A 20,980-nucleotide genomic window follows, 5' to 3' on the forward strand; every position below is an offset into this window, starting at 1 on the left:
TGTCTCGTACAGAATATTATGTTGTAATTATTAGCAAGGGGAGGAGCAGCGTCTTCCCCTCCCAACTTTTGCTGAACTACCAACCTCCAAATGTGTGGTAACCAATAATTCACCTCTAGTCCTTTGTAGAACTAATTCAATACAATGCTTGAATTTCCAATTGAGGAAATGGACATGACATAGCCTTCACTCTGTAAATTTGTAAGTCGCTTTTCAGTCTGCATCTGACAAAAGGAGGCCCTTTGAAGTGTGTGCTGGGTGTAAAATACGGAATGCTCAATAAAATCTTTCAGAATTTGTGAAATTGGTAGATTTTTACCATAGAGCGGGGTGTAGAACTCTGATCTGTTTAGCAGACTGAAGAAACTTTAAACAGCCAGACATCATTGCCTACCTTATAACTGGTATTTGGCTTCAAGAATTGATAGTTATATTTGCATTACTAAAATACGGACAATAAAAGGTACAGCCATTCTTAAGAAGCCTCCTCTTAAGACAGATTTGATTAAAAACCAAAACGCTTTCTTGAGTGATATACAATACCCAAACACTATTAGTATATTCTGAATTCATTAAGGCTGCCTACTTGCTGCAGTGGATTTGACAAAACTGAAAGCCTAACAGCTTTTCTATTTTAATGACAGGCCTGATTTTCAAAATAGGAATACATATCACTGCATTTTTCATTCTGATCATCCTTTATGAGTAATTAAGACCCCAATACAATTCTCTTTTTTAAAAGTAGCTTTAATTATGAAAGCTAGCTAGCTCTCTATAAATATGATATTTTAAACAAATGTCAGAAGCAGGCTAGTAAATCAGCAAATTGAGGTGAGGGCAGCAAAATGATTCTCTGTATCATTAAGGTAGCACAGCCAGTTTCCTATGTCAGCACTTCCAAGAATTTAATGGTGTTTCAGCTACATAGATTTAGAAAATAGGGGTGGAGGGGGTGTAAGAAAAAGTTGGATATTATAATAAAAATCTGCAGCTTTTGTCTGTCAGGCAAAAGCAGGTTTAAATCATGCATCAGAGAAACGTGGAGGCTTATCTGGCCTAATTCTGTCCAGCCTGGGCTTCCTATTACTTTGCCTTTTCAAAAACCCAACCGTAACATAAAGCAACCGTAACATAAAGCATAACATAAAGCATTACCCTGCCTTATACAAAAGTTAAACAGGCTCAAGTCACTACACAAGCTATGATACAGGGGTTGTGATCCAGGCTTTGGCATCTTCAGGCAACTCCTAGGACAAGCCACCAAATTCATACCTCACTGCCTCAACCCACACCAAATTCTGTCTAACCAGAAGATGGGATAAGGAACAAGGAAACAAAAGACACGCATCAAAGCAAACTGGAAGTAAGGAATCAGCAGGCATTTATTTAAAGGGGTCAATTCAAGTTTATTTACTTTTTGCCATAACTACAAAGTGACTCAATGTATGCAGCGATTGCAAAAATGCATTAGAAATCTGTGGGAATGGCATGAAAAGCAAGAAGCACCCTGCATACAAGTTTCTAGTTTGCAGGGCAATATTAGCTCACCATATATGCACATGCACATCTCTGGTGTCAATTGCCATTTACGCTGTGTTGCCATAGAAACCTTAAGACAAGTTGTGAAGATCACAAGCTGTCAAAACTAAATAACTGGAAACTGGCAAAGGGAAGATGATAGCTTAACTGCAATAGCACCGAGAATTCCATTAATTGTACAGTTAAATGGAGCAGGCTTATCACATACACAAGTGTAATTTAAATCAAAATGTTTTTAAAATCCACAATAATGAGCATTTATTCCAGGACGCCTGTGTAAATTTCAAAACACAAAAAGAGCTAAATGATCAGAATAAACACTTGTGGTATTTTGCTAAAGCATAACCCTAAACATATTGTTTTCTGCGAAATTTATACTCAGTAATATATGACCTAAGCACAAATTCTGTAAGACTTTATTGAGCGTTCAGTATTTCTGCCAGGAAGAGACAAGTAGCTGGCATTTGCAAAACCTGGCCCTATAAGCTGTGGTTAAGATTAAGAGCTACCACTATTGAAATCTCTCTTCAAAGCTTTACCAAGACTGTACTTAAAACTAAATTCTCTTATGTTTTAACAACTGTGTTCTGTCTTTCACAAAAAGAAATTACAGAGCCAAAACGTAAGTTCCCATGCAAGTAAATAAATCCAGCAACTATTCATGTGTATACATATACCCCTCAAACCTATTCTCCTTATAGAACTCATGTGTTATTCAGCTATGCTTTACTTAGAGTAGATCTATTGATATTAATGAACATGTCTAAGTTAGGTCCACTAATTTTATTTGGTCTACTGTGAGTAAAACTTGGTTGGTTCACTAATACAGAACCAACCCGTTCCAGCTCCACAGCTATTAAAACACAAACATATTGATGAGCGGAGTTGTTGTTTATTTAATATCTGTATTTCGCTTCTCCAACAACAAATGTTGAGCTCAAAGCGGCTCACATCACAACAGCATTTTTAAAAAAGTAACTGCACTGAACTATAAACAAACTGAGATTTTAAAATGTCTGAATGAGAGGTATTGTCCATTTGATCAGCCTATTATATACAAAAAGTGAAAACAAATGCTTGCATTGACTAGGAGAAAAGCTTTAACACATGTTTTTGAAAACAGTCTCACTTCCTGCCCTCAGTTTTACTTTACACAGCCTGCTTCCAGAATATTATTATTAAGAATAACAATAATAGCTTAAAGTACCATGGCATTGTGCTTACTCTTCCCTTTGCTATACAGTGGTACTTCGGGTGAAGAACTTAATTCGTTCCGGAAGTCTGTTCTTAACCTGAAACTGTTCTTAACCCGAGGTACCACTGTAGCTAATGGGGCCTCCCGCTGCCACTGCACCACTGCCACGCGATTTCTGTTCTCATCCTGAAGCAAAGTTCTTAACCCAAGGTACTATTTCTGGGTTAGCGGAGTCTGTAACCTGAAGCGTCTGTAACTCGAGGTGCCACTGTATAATGACTTGCAAGTGTAAGATAAGAAATACCCACTGGCCTGATCATACATAACACCAAATCATGGCTTAGCATAAACCTGGCATGTGTGGGACTCTCAGAAAGACATTGCAGCCACTTTCCTCTTCCTTCATTTGCTCTGCTGCTGTGTGGAGCTGAGCTAAGGCTTGGTTTGACTTAACCAAGGGCTCACGTGTAGCTTTCCCACACAAACCATGAGCTGCAAATCCTAGGACAAACCTTGGTAACAGCTCATAGTTTGTCTGGAGGCAGCTAAACCACAAGCCTGAGGTCAGATGACACACACTAAGCTAAGCCATGGCTTCCTCTTCGAGACGTTTACTTGTTCATGCTAAGCCATGATTTGGCTTAACAAACTTAGTTGGTCTCTAAGGTGCTACTGGACTAAATGTATGCAGATACTGCTAAGTGATCTCCACATTTTTTAAAAAAATGTGCAAAGGACATCAATAAAGGTCACCATGTTTACTACTGCTCTTATGATGCTTACTTGGCCTGCAAAGTGCACATTAATAAGCAGCAATATTTAATATGCTGTCAACATAAATTATCTGCAGGCTTGCCATATATTTTATACACAAAAAAGTAAGAGAAGGAGTAAGAAAAATGGGGAAATGGTATATATGAGACAAAGCTAAGCTGAAGGAAAAGAGAATGAAAGGTATTTCCTTCTAGAAGACAGAAAATGTATTTGAAAATGCCTACCTTTGTTAAACGGAGTAAGAATGATCAGAGGAAGAAAAATAAAGTGACACAATAGAAAATACATGGGTACATCGCAGTGAAGGTAGGTAGGTTTTAACAATAAGCTTAGTGTGGTGTAGTGGTTAGAGTTGTGAGACCAGACACAGCAACAGAACATTGCTGATGCTCAACTTCTGTAGATTAGCAAGAATTCTAGTTTACATATAGCAGCAGAAGCCTTAAGTTTATTTCTTAAGCTTCACAAGCAGCTTCTTTCCCAGCTAGCTTTTTCCTTTCCTTCTGCAAAAATGAATTGTATAACAACAGTGCTTCTGCTCCACAAAAATAAACCTTCTAATTTCCTTCATCCTCAATATACACTAACAGCATTAGCAAGATCTAAAAATAAAGGATTTTTGCATCTAACAGAAAATCAATATCTTCTCCTGCAAACTGGTGTAAGCTTCTTTCTTCGGCTAAAAATGCATTTTATTGATCAGATATTGATATTTGTTAAAGCAGTAAGATTTTAAAGACACAGTTGTTTGTCTACTGAGCCAGACCAGACGATATTGATACCTGCCAAGAAAACAGCATTTTATCAACCATCACAATGATATAAAGTATTTGAGAATAGTCACTGGAGAATAAATATTACAGACTCCGTTGGAGAACTCTCCCTCTCTCCCCCCCCCCCAAGGGTGACAAGCATGCACGTACATACATAGTAACAGGATTAATTAACTGTCCATATTCATAATGTGGGGAATGTTTGGCATTCAAGCCAATTGGATGAAGTTACTCTTTGATTAAAATGTTCTATGCATATTCTGTTCTCTAGTGCTTTCAATGCTAGCTTAAGAGTTAGTACTTGCAGTCATTAAGTTCTTCACAAGAATCAGGAATGTCTCTGACAGGCTGAAATAACAATTCTAATTGAGCAGCAAACTCAGTTAAAATGTGGAGACAACAGGAAGCTGTTTGAATATTCACACAAACACTGGGGAAACTATGAGTAAGAAGTACACACACGATCAATATTATCAATAGCTAAATCAAGACTTTTCTTCAAACCTTATTTCAGTACAGTAGTACCTTGGGTTACATACGCTTCAGGTTACATACGCTTCAGGTTACAGACTCCACTAACCCAGAAATATTACCTCCGGTTAAAAACTTTGCTTCAGGATAAGAAGAGAAATCATGCTCCGGCGGTGCGGCAGCAGTGGGAGGCCCCATTAGCTAAAGTAGTGATTCAGGTTAAGAACCGTTTCAGGTTAAGAACGGACCTCCGGAATGAATTAAGTACTTAACCCGAGGTACCACTGTACCTACTAGTGGGTTAACCAGAGGCCAAGAGAGATTAAATTATTGTACCTTATTAATATGAACTGTAACCTCTCCATAGATGGGCTGTGCTACATGGGACACTGTCAGCATTATGGAAACTTTCATAAATATTATTTTCTAAGGAAATCATCATATCAACTAAATAATAATCAAAACTGTTTTTAACAGATCCAACCAAATCACTATTGACCATCAGAACTTTACACAGGCACAGCAGTAGAGCCAGTGCAATATTGTGCCAACACTAAGCTCCCATTTCCTGGTCCTCGCCCTCCTGGTAAACAGCAGTGATGTGCAAAGTTGGGAAGACAGGAGAGCAACGCTGCCCCACTCAAACAGCTAATGAACCAAGGAATAACTTCACTTCCAACTAGAAAGCAATTAAATATTGGGCAACTGCTGCAAGACAAATGTGGGATGGAAAATATTAGTTGAGTGCTATTTCCATAAGATGGGCAAAGCCTACTGATCACAGATCAGTAGTCAAACACTTTTGTAATGTAGGGATTACACAATCACCTATAACAAGGAATAAATGCCGTCAGACAAACTGAAACAATCATAATTGCCACAAGCTATCAATAAATATAAACATGTGCGCACATTGTCCAGTATTAAACAGGGCAAGAATTTGCAGGCTGAGCTCAGATCTCTCATCCCTGGTACTCCTTGGTTGTTAAGAGGCATACTTGGCTTCATGGGGGGGGGGCTTGGCCAACATAACTATTAAAATTGGGAGAAAGTGATATGTGCAAACTTGCACAACTAGTATCTAGGATTTGACTCATAGCGATTCAGATACAGTATTTAGTCTGAAAGCAAAATGTGTATTCTGACTGCAAATAACTAATTGAACCAACCTTACCTTAAAGGGAGGAAAGCTAAATAGGCTTAAGGTAAACAACCACAACTGCTCCAAGATAAACAAGAAGTGCCTGTTCACGATCAACTACCAGGATATTTCTGCCTGAACAACAGAACTTCCCCTCCTCTCCCCTTGCACCCTCCCCAAATCTGCTAAAGGGGGCTGTGGGAACCCCTAGAACAACTTTAGAGGGGCAGTGAAAGGAGATGGAGGGAAAGTTTCTTTGCATAGCCCAAAGTCCTTGCACTAGTGGATCTATTTAGTTGGATACAGCCCACTGTTCCTTATGGGTTAAACTGGTGACAAACATGTTCCACATTAATGAAAGCAGAATGCTAAAGCTTTTGTTTGCAAATAAGGATGCCCAGTGTTAAACTGTTACGTCACCAACGATCCATTAATCATGGGGGCAATTCAGCAGAATTTAGGCATTCTTATCTCTATGGATTGTGCCTACTATCAGAAATAAATATTAAAAGTTGCTGGACTAGTTTTCCCTTAAACATTTGCTCTATCACAACCATGAATGCGCTGACATAAAGACAGCCCAGTATCATTAACTCATGCTTTGCATTTGGGTTGCTTGCAACACATTTTGAAATCTCAGCTTGAACATGGTCCAGAGGCAGCAGCAAGTGCAGAATGCAACTGCCAGGGTGGCATCTGGGGAAGTAAGATGGAATCATGCAATACTCATCCTAAGAAATTCTGCATGGGCTGCTGTGTGCTATCAAGTCTGACTCAATGTATTACTAATGCCCTACAAAGCTCTAAATGATTTGGGACCCAAATATTTGCAAAAGAATGGATGCTGGGTGTGTGTGGCTACAGTCTGGGATTTTTATTTATTTATTTATTTTGTATATCCCCTGGTGGGCTGGGTAGGCATATAATACATTGTACATTCTGCCAGCATAGTAGCACTTCTTCTCCCACACTCAAGTGCAATTGGAAAACTGGATTGTTCTGCCCCCCTGTAGACTTCAGCATGTTATAATTGCAGAAATGACACTTTGCATCCATCCACGCTGGAACATTTTTACTTGCCACAGGAACATTAGAGGGCAACATATTTATTTTATATCCTACTTTCTAGAATAAAAATCATCACACAGCAGCAAAGAAATAGCACATACAACTGCAGTATATAAAACTAGAAGAATATGGTATCATTTGGAGCAGAGTTCCACAAAAATGAGGCCACCACCGAGAGAGCACTTGCTCACCAACCACTGGCAGTCACATAAGCAGGGCTGCTCAGAAGTGGATAATAAGGTGCAGGCAGGCTGGTATGACTGAAGGTTAGTCAGGAGTGATTTGAGAGCAATTTACACAACAAACATCCTCAGATAAAACTAACACTCATCCCTGCAAGAGAGATTACATGAACTTAACTCATGGGCTTTAAAGTACTCTTGAAGGAACTACAAGCAAGGCTACTCATAGTTTGTATCCAAAAGTCTACCACACACCTTCTGAAGAAAATCATATAATCCCTTCATAAACTTATTTGCCTTGTTTCATCTCAATTTGACTATTCTGGTGTTTGTAGTATTCTGAGCCTCTCACCAAAACTACGAGCAATGTGACCACAGAATGGCAGCAGAATGACAAGGAAAAGTGTATGAGACAGAAGATCAAGTGGTTGTGATGGGGAGCCAGGCCCCTACAATGAGCACAGATTGTGAACTCCTCAAAAGTCAGTATATTTTCCAGTAATCTCCCGCACACATGATAACTGGCAAACTACAAATATGTAGGGTTTAAATTTCAACTGTTATGACCTTCAATATTAGGCCCAAAAACCATATTATTCGAAGTTCTTAGAAAAAAACATGCCATAGCTTTTAACCGTGCGGTGCTGTATGTTTGCCCAAAGACAATTCCTAATGTATTCAACAACATTTATACCATTTTATTTAGGATTACATAAAGTCCTCTTACAAGTATTAATCCAACAAAAAACTGCCTTTTGAATTAAGATAAAATGAAAAACAAGCTAAACCTATTTTTGTTGCGTATAAAACACTGCAAAACTTAATGCAATCGGCGAGCAAAATCCTTCCTCTACTTCTTCCCACATCCCCTGCAAATCTGCACAGGAGGGTCCCTCAACCCTCTAAAGTAGAGTTTACAGGCTCCATGGGAGGATAGAGACACGTCCTGTTGTGCAAGTAGAAGCTTGTTCTACTGGATTTTACCTAATTGTTTTTTATGAAAGCATGCCCTTTTCATATGAAAAGATTATTGACAATCAATGCGTCATGTGAAATGGACATTATCTAACTGATCTTCCCAAGACTGAGACAAATACAAGAAGAATGGTGACTAGCATTCTTTTGTGTAACATAGATAGGCAATTGTCTCTATAAGGACTCTGACCTCTCAAACTAGCCGAATCTCAACTTGTTTGCTGAGCAACAAGGGGCTGCTGTGGAATGCCCTCTTAGGCATACAAAAATAATCATATACTTGGAATCCAGGCCGCTATGTATTTTTATACATACTTATTATTGTAATTCAGTAAGTTCATCACAGCAAGTCTTTCATAGCTCAAAGTCATGTCTAACATTTCTCAGATTTTGAACCAGTGGCATTTTAGATTGTTTGCTAATATCACTAACATTAGGCAACACCTCCAAATTCAAGCCCAGCTTTCACACTATATCAGCACTTCTTCAGCAGCAGCCTTAATTTTGAAAGGGTTGGCACTTTCCCCCAAGTGAATAGGCTTATGCAAGCAAGTACAGTTCTAAGAATTAATATATCAATAATCATTTAGTTTTATAATTCATGTGCAGCAAAAGGTAAGCAAGGTGAAAGACAAGCACAAAGATCTTCAACTGGTAGCAAACTGGTTTTAAATTGGCTATTAGATTATTAGCACAATAAAAGTTGCTCAAGGAGACTACAGTGTATTTTTGCCTGAAGGGACACCTAAGAGGAGAATGAATGCACATATACAAATAATGGGTTGTGTCTGGGGAAATCCCGTCACTGAAGATCAGATGAAAAGATTTTATTAGAACTCCTAATAGTCCTAGCTGAGGCTCCAGTACTTTGGCCACCTCATGAGAAGAGAAGACTCCCTGGAAAAGACCCTGATGTTGGGAAAGATGGAGGGCACAAGGAGAAGGGGGCGACAGAGGACGAGATGGTTGGATAGTGTTTTCGAGGTTACCAGCATGAGTTTGACCAAACTGCGGGAGGCAGTGGAGGACAGAAGTGCCTGGCGCTCTCTGGTCCATGGGGTCACGAAGAGTCGGACACGACTAAATGACTAAACAACAACAACAATAGTCCTACCTGCACGTACAAGAGTGGTGGCCAACTTAAATGTCTAACAGTTATAACAGGTCACTCTCAATTTCTTATGACATGAGATTTCACAAGCTAGAGCCCACTTTATCACATCCATGAAGTATGATCCTCAGTTGTGCGCATGCACACACATGGTGATGGAAGGGGGAGGTTGCAAGCAGCGAAACTAGGAAATGACAATTCAATCTGAGAAGGAATGTATTATGTATGCAAGGTAAACCTGCATGTCTTATCACCAACCAACTTGTTTATATTGAGTTAACTAAACACTGTAGTGGGAAAGGAAGTCATTGTCTCTATTCAGAACAAGATGAACAGAGCTGAAAATCTTGTAATTCAACAGTTTCACCCTGGAGCATCCTTTTAAAATTCCTTTGTCAAGTACCACCATCTCAGATTTGTATCCATTGATTTATGCAGGGACTGGCCTGTTTGTCCTATGCAGAATGCAGAAGATCACTGTAATATTTGATGACCAATATTACATTTTATGATGAACAGGTGAATAAGCTGGTGCTGTGCCCAACATTATCATGTCCTGCAATGGTATTGATAAAGAAGAAGTAGGGACGGAATTGACACCCAGGTTTGTTGGTTCCTAGGCTTGATTCCTTCTGGACCCTCTTGATGGTGAACAGTTGTTTCAAGTTAGGGTGCTGTCTGTAAGCAAGAACAAGCGTGCTATCCAAAGCTTAGCAGAGGAGTTATTGTTGTCCTGGATGGGTTATAAATCCTTGATGAAACATGGGGGTTCTTTTAGGTAGGAGCTAGAGATAGCAACAAGTGATGCTCTATAATTTTCTCTTCTGGTCTGCCCTGAAGTAGCTTATTCCTGGGTGTCAGTCAGGTCTTGCTGATCAATCCGCTCCATACTTACTCAGATGTAAATTCCTCTATACAGGAATTGCTCACAAACCTAGTTTTTCTGATTTCTTAGAGTATCCCAGTTGGAATGATTTGAGAAAAATTAAGCAGCAGAACACTACTAGCAAGTTATATCCTTATTGCTACTAGTTCACAATCTGTTGTTATAAATTGTGATTAGCAAATTGTGTGTAAACATTAAGAACCCAATAACTTCAAAATTTGGCTATAGCTAAAATAAACATCTTTCCACAGCTCCAGGTTGGTCTGTAGCAGTCAGCAAACGTTCTTCTGACTACTCATTTTTTCTTGTTCACAGCTCTATCTTGGCTCCAAATTTTCAAATCCTTACCAATAGCCCAATTTTATACTTTACAAGTTTCATATCAACCTACAGACTGCACACACATTTTGCTAATCTGCCAAGTGTAACAGCTTTCCCAACTAATCCAAACTTAGAAATCAGAAACCTTAAAAACAACTTTAGAATGTTCAAAGAACTTTCAACACATCCACTCTGTAAACCTTAAGGTAACCCTGAACAGTAGGTCCATATTAAATCCATATTGCAGTGGAGACCATCAGAGAGATAATGGTTTTCCTGAGGCAGCCTTCCTTAAACCAGTGCTCTCAGGATATTATGGGCTACAGCTACCATCTTCCCTGACCATTAGTCATTCTGACTAAAGGTGTGGGAGTTGTAACTAAAAACATCTGGAGGGCACCAAGTTGGAAAAAGCTGGCCTACGGCTACTTAGTGAGGTGAATAATTGATTAAATCAAATGAGAACTACAGCTTGCATGCAAACTACGCATTTCAAAAGAAGGTACTTCCCAGTTCATATTCTTCACCACTATACTAGTTCCATTTACTCAAAGGTACAAATAAATTCAATTGCCTATTCCAGTCTCATTTGGATGTCGAAAGAGGACAATTCTACTCCAGTTAAAGCAAAACAAAGCACACAATATACTTGATTCTGTAAGGACAAACAGAAATGGAAACAATATTAGAAAGTACAAGCACCCAAAACTTCAGTGAAGGAACAGCTGCAGTCCCAAATGGCGAACCTAGTTTTCCAGCAGATTCTTATTGAATCTTGTTTAGAAAACAGAGGAATGTCTCCACAACAAACTGCCAAAAAATGTATCACTGCAATGATTGTTATTCATTCAATGACTGTTATGCTGTTTTTCTTTCATTCATTTTAACTATGCTAGGTGTCAGTTCAACATCTAAGATCATGCTCTGTGCTTCCTTGCTGAGTGAAGTGTGGCCTGTATCCACAAAGATCAGATCCTTTTCAGTGGTAGCACCAATCTCACACTTATCCCTAAGAGGCCTACTCAGCTTAAACACTGGGTATTTTCTGATGTCTCACGATGCCATCTACCCGGTCCTGGAGAGTCTTGCCAACTCTAAGACAAATTTTCATGGAGCACTGGGGACTCCAGGGAGCATGGGAATGTTCAAGAACTGCCATCCCAAAAATTCAAGGGCATCAGATAGTTTCCACCAAATGTTTCTTCTGGTTTCACACATCAAGAATAGTCTTGTACACTGATATAAATTTACTACTCCTTAATCCTGAATTGGAGGACAATGGACCACTTGACTTGCCCAAATTTGTAGATTTAAGTAACATCCACACGGAAACTTCAATGGTAGGATGTTCACGGGCTTGCCAAGCAAGTATTTTTATTGTTAAGAGCTCTACTCTTCTCCAGAGCCTGAAGAAGGACAGAGCTCTTTCCAATATTACACAGCCTCAGAAAGCGGAAGCTTGGAACTGGATGGAGTCTTGACTTTGTAGTTCCACTAGGATTTGAAGCATCTCCAAACCCGAGTATGATGTCACATACAAGACCCCACAGCTTTCTCACGAGAGATATAAAACATTGGCCTGCTGCAATCATAATTTGCAGATTCCTGGATTAATATTTTTTTACAGAACACTGTCAATTATATGCTTATTTTTAAATTCAGAAAAAGAACCCTTATTCTATGTAACTTGATAACCAACATAGCTGGTTGGGCGACACATGGATCTGGTACAGCTGAGCCCTAAGTTTCAGATGCAATACAAATATCTGATATTCTGCTAGGCCATTCACAAGAGTTAACAATCTTCTAAACCTTCTTCTAAATAAAATTTCTTGCATGAAAGAGAAATAAGCTATTCAGGAAGCAGTTGTTTCCAGATATGCTCAAATTCAATAGCCCGACCTTAGACCTCTGGGACATTCCCAGGGCTACAGGTTACCCAGTGACCTTTCATGTCCAAGTACAAAACAGCTTCACCGTGCCATTCAAACAAAAGTGAGCCACAATTTGTAACAGGAGAAACATTTGTTCCCTTCCCTCTCATCTTCTGTAATGCCACCATTACAGTAGTACTAAAATGGTAGTACTTCAGTTGCCAGAGTAATTGCACTAGAGTTTCCACCACTAACTGCAACAAAAATGTTTTTTGTTTTATGTTGACTATTTAAAATGTTTCTTTTGAGGCAGTATCGCAACAACCCATACTACTTTCACAGATACATTTCAGAAACTTTAAAAACCAATCCAATTAAAATACATTCCAAATTAAGACCTAGTACAAAAAGCAAGAGTAAATACTTCTGCATGCAAGACCTATTTATTTGTGTGCCTTTAGGCATTTCCCTTACAATGTGTTGCCCTACAAAGAGAAACCTTTGGCAGGTACTAGACCCAAACATTACCAAGAATTTCAGTTGCATCATCAAATGCAACAACAGTCTTTTCATATTCAAGACTAAATAAACTGTTTTTTCTTCGTGAAACAAAAGCTAGATTCAGAAAGTTAACTCAAAGTGTCCTGAAATATACTAATTGCTTGGAAAAGAATTTAAGAAGTCTTCAAGACAAAAACCTCAATGCAAATGCCAAAGCCCACAAGCCTTTTCTCACTCCTTTTGATTGCTGCAAACTCTACACACATCCCATTCTCTACAAGTAAATACAAGAGTACTTTTGAAAACACCTTTGGATATGCAATCCAGGCTTAAGAAAAATGTCCACTGCTGACAACCAAGTTGGTGAAAAGGCAATCAGGCAAGCAGACACGTGCACACAGAAAAATGAGGAGAGTGAACAATTCAAGTACAAGTCTGAATATGTCTTTTAGATGAACATGCTCCACTTGTCTCAAACGTGTTTTGAACTTGGTGTTTGTTTAGAGGGATACTTCAGTAAACTCTCCCCCCTAGAATTTAGGACTGTCCAAATTTTGTTTTCTTCCTCAGATGCTAGCTTGGCTATGTTGCCAGTCTTGAAATACGGCAGCCATGCCATGTACCACAGGAAAAGCATGTTTATATAGCTGGAACTATGCTATTCTGGGGCTTGGCTTAGTTTGAAAACAGGCATAGGCCCTGCAATAAGTGCCAAGAGAGATTGTGCTCTGTCTTAAGTCCTCAGAAACACACAAGTAAACAAGCCAGTCTCAGAAATCTGAGCAATTAAAGGTATCTGGTCTCACTTGGAAGTTTCTCCCCACTCCTTAAACATTCCCTTCTAAAGTATGCATCCTGAGAGAAACTATTGATAAACAGAACTCACTTTGAGTATTTTCAAAACCCAGGTAGACAGTAAGCATGTGGTCTTGATGCCTGACCCTCAGCATTCCTCAGTTCAGCTAAAAGTGGCATTCAGCCAACCAAATTGTGAGATGAGTGGTAATTTGGGCAATAGTCTTAGGCTACAATCCTAAACACTTACAAGAGTGTGAATGAGTGAACACAGTGAGAATAACTTCTGAGTAATCATGCATAGGATTAAACAGTTAGCAGACAACAGAAACAGTGTTAATTGTGCTTAAAAAGGAAGGCAAGCCATTAAAAGACAAAACAAATTGATCACCATTTTCTTTATTGAAAAGGGAGGTACAGTGGTACCTCGGGTTAAGAACTTAATTAATTCTGGAGGTTTGTTCTTAACCTGAAACTGTTCTTAACCTGAGGTACCACTTTAGCTAATGGGGCCTCCCGCTGCCGCAGTGCGATTTCTGTTCTCATCCTGAATCAAGGTTCTTAACCCGAGGTACTATTTCTGGGTTAGCGGAGTCCGTAACCTGAAGCGTTTGTAACCTGAAGCGTCTGTAACCCGAGGTACCACTGTACAACTGTAAAGATTACGCTAAAGAGGGTTAAAAGTAAAATAAGGATGCCAGTGAGGGTTTCAAGAAGGTGGTAGTAGATCAAAGTGGTTATATCATTTTGAATGATTCAAAGTTCTAAGATTCTGATATGGAAAAAAGGTTGTTGTCAACATAGTGCTGAGAAGAATGTAATTCTTGTGTGATGGAACATCCCCCCTTTCCTCTAGCAGACACCCCTAATCCGCTCTATGGGTTCTCCCAACCCTCCGAAGCAAATCTGGGGACAGGGGGCAAAGGGGGGGGAGGGTAAGTTCTGCTTCACTAATGTTAATCCTTGCACTAGTTCAAACATTCATTTCAGTATTGCCCTGGATATCTAGACCCTGAAACTTTTTGTTTTTACTTTCAAAACTCTCCTGACAGTTAACCACCTTAGAAGGTGGAGGAGGGTGGGGAGGATATAAATGGTATAAATACAATAAATAAAAACAAGAAACACAGGAAGCACTTCGCTGAGATGGATCAAGTAGAAAAAAGCCACCTAGCCAATGCCTCTGCAAAAATCATGAAGTTAATTGAAGGAAAAAACAGAACACTTATTATTATTATTACTATATATGACCACTTCAGCAAGACTTGATGATGTCCTACAGAAGTTTCACATAGTCTGTGTGCATGGGGGGAGAAAATGGCCAACAATGCTACCATATAACATGTATATACAAACTAGAGAAAATCCAATAATAATTTTACTTATTATTAATGTTGAAGTATGAATCTCCAACAGTACCTCTACAAGAATATCACTATTCAACACTGCTATTAATAAATGGATACAGGAACATTAAAATACAGGTGAAATACTATCAAACAGTATGCAGGAAGAAGTGCACATGGAATTGGAGGATGCCTTGAAGTTCCCACTGATGAATGACCAGTTTATAATGTAGCTTGCCATTTCAGGCTTGCACACAACTGTGTGGGAACCTCAGCCTGTATACAGATTGCTGCACTTTAATGCGTTCCTGAACGTTTCAGATATTAAGCTGGATGTGAAGAAAATAACTGAAACTTTCATAATGAGATAGACACAAAAGGAAAAGCAAACATGTAGGCCACCATACTGCTGGAGATGATTTTGGGAAATTAAATGGTAATCTGATAAAAATGCACTGCTGTTGGCTACTCTCTTTCGGTTCTCTTTATTACTTATTGTGCAAAGTTTAAGAGCAAAAGTGGTTGGGAGAAAACTTCTGGTTGCTAAAACTAATTTGTATCCAGATGAAGTGTTATGTTAACTTAAAAATATAAAGCCTGTCCAAATTTAACATACGCACTCCAAGTCAATGCAACCAATTGCCCTTCTTCTGTATGTCCATGTTAAACAATGTAAACTGAAAGAAAATTAAAATAAAAGCAAAGAGCACATGATTCAAAATTTTGGATAAAAGGTGAAGGAACTATGAAGGGCAAAGTTAAAGTGGGGTGCGAAAAATAAGCAATTATTCTTCCATTCTTATGTGTATAGCGCAAAAGACCACTGCATACTGATTAAAGAAGTATATATTAAAGGACCTCCAAGTTTTTTAAATAAAATAAACTTGTCTAAATCTTGCAATTTGCCAAATTATTTAAAAACCTGACAACCAGCTTTTAAGGTTACAGTGGTACCTCAGGTTACAGACATTTCAGGTTACAGACTCTTCAGGTTACAGACTCCACTAACCCAGAAATAGTACCTCAGGTTAATAACTTTGCTTCAGGATGAGAACAGAAATCACACGGCGGCAGTGGAAGGCCCCATTAGCTAAAGTGGTACCTCAGGTTAAGAGCAGTTCCAGGTTAAGAATGGACCTCTGGAACAAATTAAGTTCTTAACCTGAGGTACCACTGTATTTGGGTATAGTAAGCCTGACAGCTGCTGAGATTTCCTCTGATTTATTTAGTGTAAGCTTTTGTTACACGTATCCCTTTCACTGAAGAGCACGTTTTCTTGAGGGCGCCATGTTTAAGGCGCTACATTCTCTACATTCTCTCAAGCTATACACCCACCTTCATGTTTACTACCTGTCCCAGACAAATGTATGTTATTTGTGGTATATCAATAGGCAACATTAAAAATGATTGTACCAAAGCTCTGATTCAGGTTGAATGGCTATTTACACAAACAAAACACCAAGCTCAGAAAGCTTAGCAATATTCAAATGCTGAGTGAAACACTCAACTCCTTCATTATCTTCATTAACATGCTTAAGGCAGAATAGACTATAAATTTCACTCAAATATACAATGCTTTATTGAATTCACATATACACACATGGTATTTATATCTGTCATAATTAACATGTGAAATTATATGTACAGCCTGACTTCAGACAGGCTATCCAGTGATGGCCAAACTTGGCCCTCCAGCTGTTTTGGGACTACAATTCCCATCATCCCTGACCACTGGTGCTGTTAGCTAGTGATGGTGGGAGTTGTAGCCCAAAACGGCTGGAGGGCCAAGTTTGGCCATCACTGCTATACGATGTAAATTATTGTCAATGCACATAACTAAGTCAACCAAGTCTTTTATTCAATCTTCTCCTTTTGCAGGATGCCTCTATTGCAGTGAGTGGAAAACTGTGGCCATCCAGTTGTTCTTGTACACCAAACTCCTGGCAGCATGTCCAATGATCAAGGGCAATGGGAATTTTAGCCCAACAACATGTGGAGAGCCATAGTTTTGCCATTCCTGCTTTAGTCCATAACTCCTAATTCAGACAATCTACAGCTAACCTCAGAAACCATGTTCCTTTTTAAAAAGAGCAAAAAAACAAACAAACTAGAAATCAAGATCACCACCACAAGCATTAGCATGGCTATCCTAGTTTTACATAGGCCAAAAGGAATAACCTTTATACAGGAGTGGCCTACAAGCTCCTCACAGGCAAGATTACCACTTTTGCCTTTAACCCCAAGAAGGAAGGAAGAGTTCCTTTGGATCTGATGACACTGCGCCACACAGCTTGTGCCATTACAGTATTATTCCTCTGAAAGTCACAAAACTGGAACAAAGGTTCTCGTTAACTTTGGGCAATGGGAGAAGCAGATGTGAGGAGAGTTGGAAGCAAGGACTTAAAAGCCACACCCTTTTGGAAAGTTGTCTTGCCATTTCTTATCCCCAACGAGGAAGACCACACAAAGGTGTCACACCTGGGGCGGCGGGGAGGAGTACAGTATATAAGAATAAAGTTGACACACTGCGATACCTGAGAATTAAAATTACTTGGCACACGCTTAAAAAAAAAAGGCAGGAAAGGAGTAGGAGGAGGGGGGGAAACAGGGAAAGCAGCTTATTATAGATCAAACCGCCGTAGAGAGAGGAGTGAAGAATGAAAAGATAAATCGTGGGTTTTCTTCGCCACCCAGCCCCCACCCCCGCTTGGCAGGAAGCGCGACTAGGCCTTCAAGCCCCCGGCTTCCCCCGCCACTGTGATGCAGCCGAGGCAGTCACAGGCCTCGGGAAGGGATCCCAGTGACAGGAGGAGGAGGAGGAGGAGGAGGAGAAGGGCCGCCCTCCTCTTCCTCCAGTGGGGGAAAGGGAGTGGAAAGAGGGCGCCCGACCTCCCCGAGAAACAGGGGCTCCCCTCCCCGAGCCCTTCCCCTCCGGCCTGGCCTCCCCACCCACCCACCCAGGCCCTCGGGACCGGAGAGACCCCAGCCCGGCAGCCCCGGCCAGGCCTGGCCCCTTTTGCCCGCTGCCCTCCCCGACCACGTACTCACCCCCAGAAGCCGCAGGGGCAGCGGGGCGGCAAGCTGGGGGCTTTGCTGCGCTCGCTGCCGGCGTCTCCCATGGCGGCGGCGGCGGCGTTGGCGGCCGCAGCAGCGGCGGATCTCAGGGCCGGGGCCGAGGGAAGAAGGAAGGGGCAGCTCCAGGCGGAGGGTCCAGGCCGGGGCTCGAAGCCGGGATTCCAGGCCGGTCAGCTGGAGTCGGGCGCTACCACTGCGGCGGCAGCGGCGGGGCGGGTGGGTAGCTGAAGCGAAGGCGGCGGCGGCGGCGGCGGAAAAGGAGGCGGCCGCGCCCTGTGGTGCTTGAGGTGACACTGAGCGGCGGGCGGCGGCTGCCGGGGGGTTGTGACGGGCCCGCAACACGCTAGCCCCGCGGGCGGCGCGCGCCCCCTGACCCAACAATGCCCTCGGCTCCTCCCCCTCGGGGCGAGTGAGGTGGTCTTGCCCGGCCACAGGATCTGCTGGGAGAGGAGTGTACCAACGTCCGGAAATGGGTGGGGGGCTGCCGGGGACGGGTGGGGAGGCCAAAGCCGAAGCGGGGAGCTGGAGCGAAGGCTAGTGTTACCACAGCTTTAAAGCGGAAAGCTTCCAGTGGCGAATAAGCTCGAGAAGAGTGGTTGGGGAAAGACCGGGTACCCCCCGCACCATGATCTGCTAATGGTACAGTCTGAAGAGATTGAGTCCGGGGTGAGGCAGATAAGGCTCTGCGCATGCGGGAGAGCAGAAACCCGGAAGTAAGCGTGAAGTAAAGAGTCACTCCTAGGAGTTTCCCCTCCCCCGCGCTTGTGGAATTCCCTGTCTAGGCAGGAGCAATCCCGGGAATTCCTGTTGGGGCTGCCCTACTGGCGTTGTTCGCGGCTGCTTTCTTCCCTCTCCTCAGCCTTAGCACTGGAGGGAGAGGGTTGGAGGAGCCAGGCTGCAAGCTTATGCACACTTCCCCGCGAGTAAACCCGGTCGAAGTGTGTTGGATTTACTTGCTGAGTAAACAATTGTAGGGGCTGCGCTGATAATAGTCCCCAACTTAAAAGGAAGAGCTAGAATAGATAGCTTTCTCCTCTTTTCCTTAAACAGAACTTAATGCCAAGTGGAGTGATGACAACAACCACACACACACAAAAAAACCCAGGTGGAAGCGGAGGTCCCCCAGCCTGTACGTGCTGCACCTAAATTTTGTATTGTGCTGTTGCTGTTAAAGTTACAAGCGCCCGTCCCATTATTAAACCTGCTTTTGGCTGGTGCCTTATAGCATTTCTTTTAAAAAAGAGGAACATGGAAAATGTTCTGTTTTGCAGGTGTTAAAATAGGTGTAGAATGTGATCCTATGAGTGATTATTCAGAAGCCAGACCCCCTATTAGTACCAATGTTGTATTAAAATACCTGAAGCTGCTAAAAGAATGAAGATTCCAGGACCACTTTAACAAATTTATTTAAGGGTCCACCTGACACCATCATAAACCATCTTTCTGGCACTAAGCTAAAACTTAATGGATTATGATTAGCTTGATAATGGCCCATTTGATGAAATATTCTGCAGAGAGGGGGTTCTGTTGGGTCTGTTTATGGATTATTGAAATGGTGTTACTGAAATTTATTGTTACGCTTTCATGCTACACATTTGTGCCTTAACTTTTTTATAAGTTGTTTAGAGATTTCTTGCAGTAAGTGACTAATAAGTCATATAGATAGCAATACAAATATTTAAAATGTTTTAAACATTGGAATAAAATGACGATGGAATGTATAAAATATAGGCTGAGATTATTATGCATTTATTCAACAGAATTTGCATGCCAATTGTAAAGAAAATCTCTTAAGTGGTTGAGTTTAAAGTATGCAACATAAACACAGTGATCATTCACAACAAAAGTAATCAGTGATAACACAATCGGCCTTAATTTGCTATGTTAATTAATATATGTAGTTAGATAGAAAACCACTACATTTATAGCCATAGATATAGACGTGAACTTCTTTTTAAACAATATTTGTATTCATTTTCAAGTTGCACCTCACACATAACATAACAAACAACACATTAACCACGTTACTTAAAATATCACATCAGATTCTTACAGTTCACGCGGTCTTCTCAATGAATGTAATCCAAAAGTGTTTGCCACACATTATAGAATAGGTGGGGGTTAGAATTCTCTTTGGTCCTACAAATTTGACATATCAGCTTTTCAAGCAGGACTATTCTCCATGTGCTTCAGTGTTCAAGCCCAAAGCAGTACATCATTGCATGGCTATTTCCATATGCACCACTGCAAGGAGGAACATTAAAAGTTCTTTATGAGCAAATGGTGGAGCAGACATGCCCTTTAGTCCAAGAAAAGAAAGTTGAGGGGAAGGTTGTAGGCCATTTTGTGTATTAAACTCAATTTTAACTTATTGACATTCCTCAGTCTCATACCTGAATCTGCCATTAAAGTTTCTTTCATATGGCCACTTTCAGGTAACCAGCAGATTCTGATACCAATTTTGTGTCCATTTGTACTGTAGTGTAGAGAGATGGGTCTGTCCTATGTATGTACAGTGGTACCTCGGGTTAAGTACTTAATTCATTCCGGAGGTCTGTTCTTAACCTGAACCTGTTCTTCACCTGAAGCACCACTTTAGCTAATGGGGCCTCCTGTTGCCGCCAGAGCACGATTTCTGTTCTCATCCTGAAGCAAAGTTCTTAACCCGAGGTACTATTTCTGGGTTAGCAGCGTATGTAAGCTGAAGCGTATGTAACCCGAGGTACCACTGTAGAATGCAACAGGCATTATCGGCAGATGAAAAAAATAACTTATTGTAGGGTTACTGGACGTCCCCGTTTCCTGGGGACAGTCCCCAGATTTGCAAATTTGTCCCCGGACAAATTCCATCCCCAGAATGTCCCCGGATTTCATCTAATGTCCCCAGGAAATGTGGCAGTGGGAGTGGCAGCGGCAGTCTCAGCAGCCCAGAGCCAGCCTGGTAGCGCAGTTG

The 20,980-nt window shown here is 41.0% G+C and overlaps 1 protein-coding gene across 1 annotated transcript in view; it reads right to left on the bottom strand.

The window, feature by feature from the left end:
- Positions 1–18,352, bottom strand: part of ZFAND3 (zinc finger AN1-type containing 3) — a 133,005-nt gene extending 114,653 nt beyond the window's left edge. Inside the window, exon 1 of the mRNA XM_081904459.1 lies at positions 18,001–18,352. Coding sequence (XP_081760585.1) covers positions 18,001–18,071 — 71 coding nt within the window. The 5' untranslated portion in view covers positions 18,072–18,352. The remainder of the gene's footprint in view (positions 1–18,000) is intronic.
- Positions 18,353–20,980: the final 2,628 nt, after the last annotated feature.

Source organism: Podarcis melisellensis (genome assembly GCF_964234715.1).
Source record: "Podarcis melisellensis genome assembly, chromosome: 3".
Classification (NCBI taxonomy): domain Eukaryota; kingdom Metazoa; phylum Chordata; class Lepidosauria; order Squamata; family Lacertidae; genus Podarcis; species Podarcis melisellensis.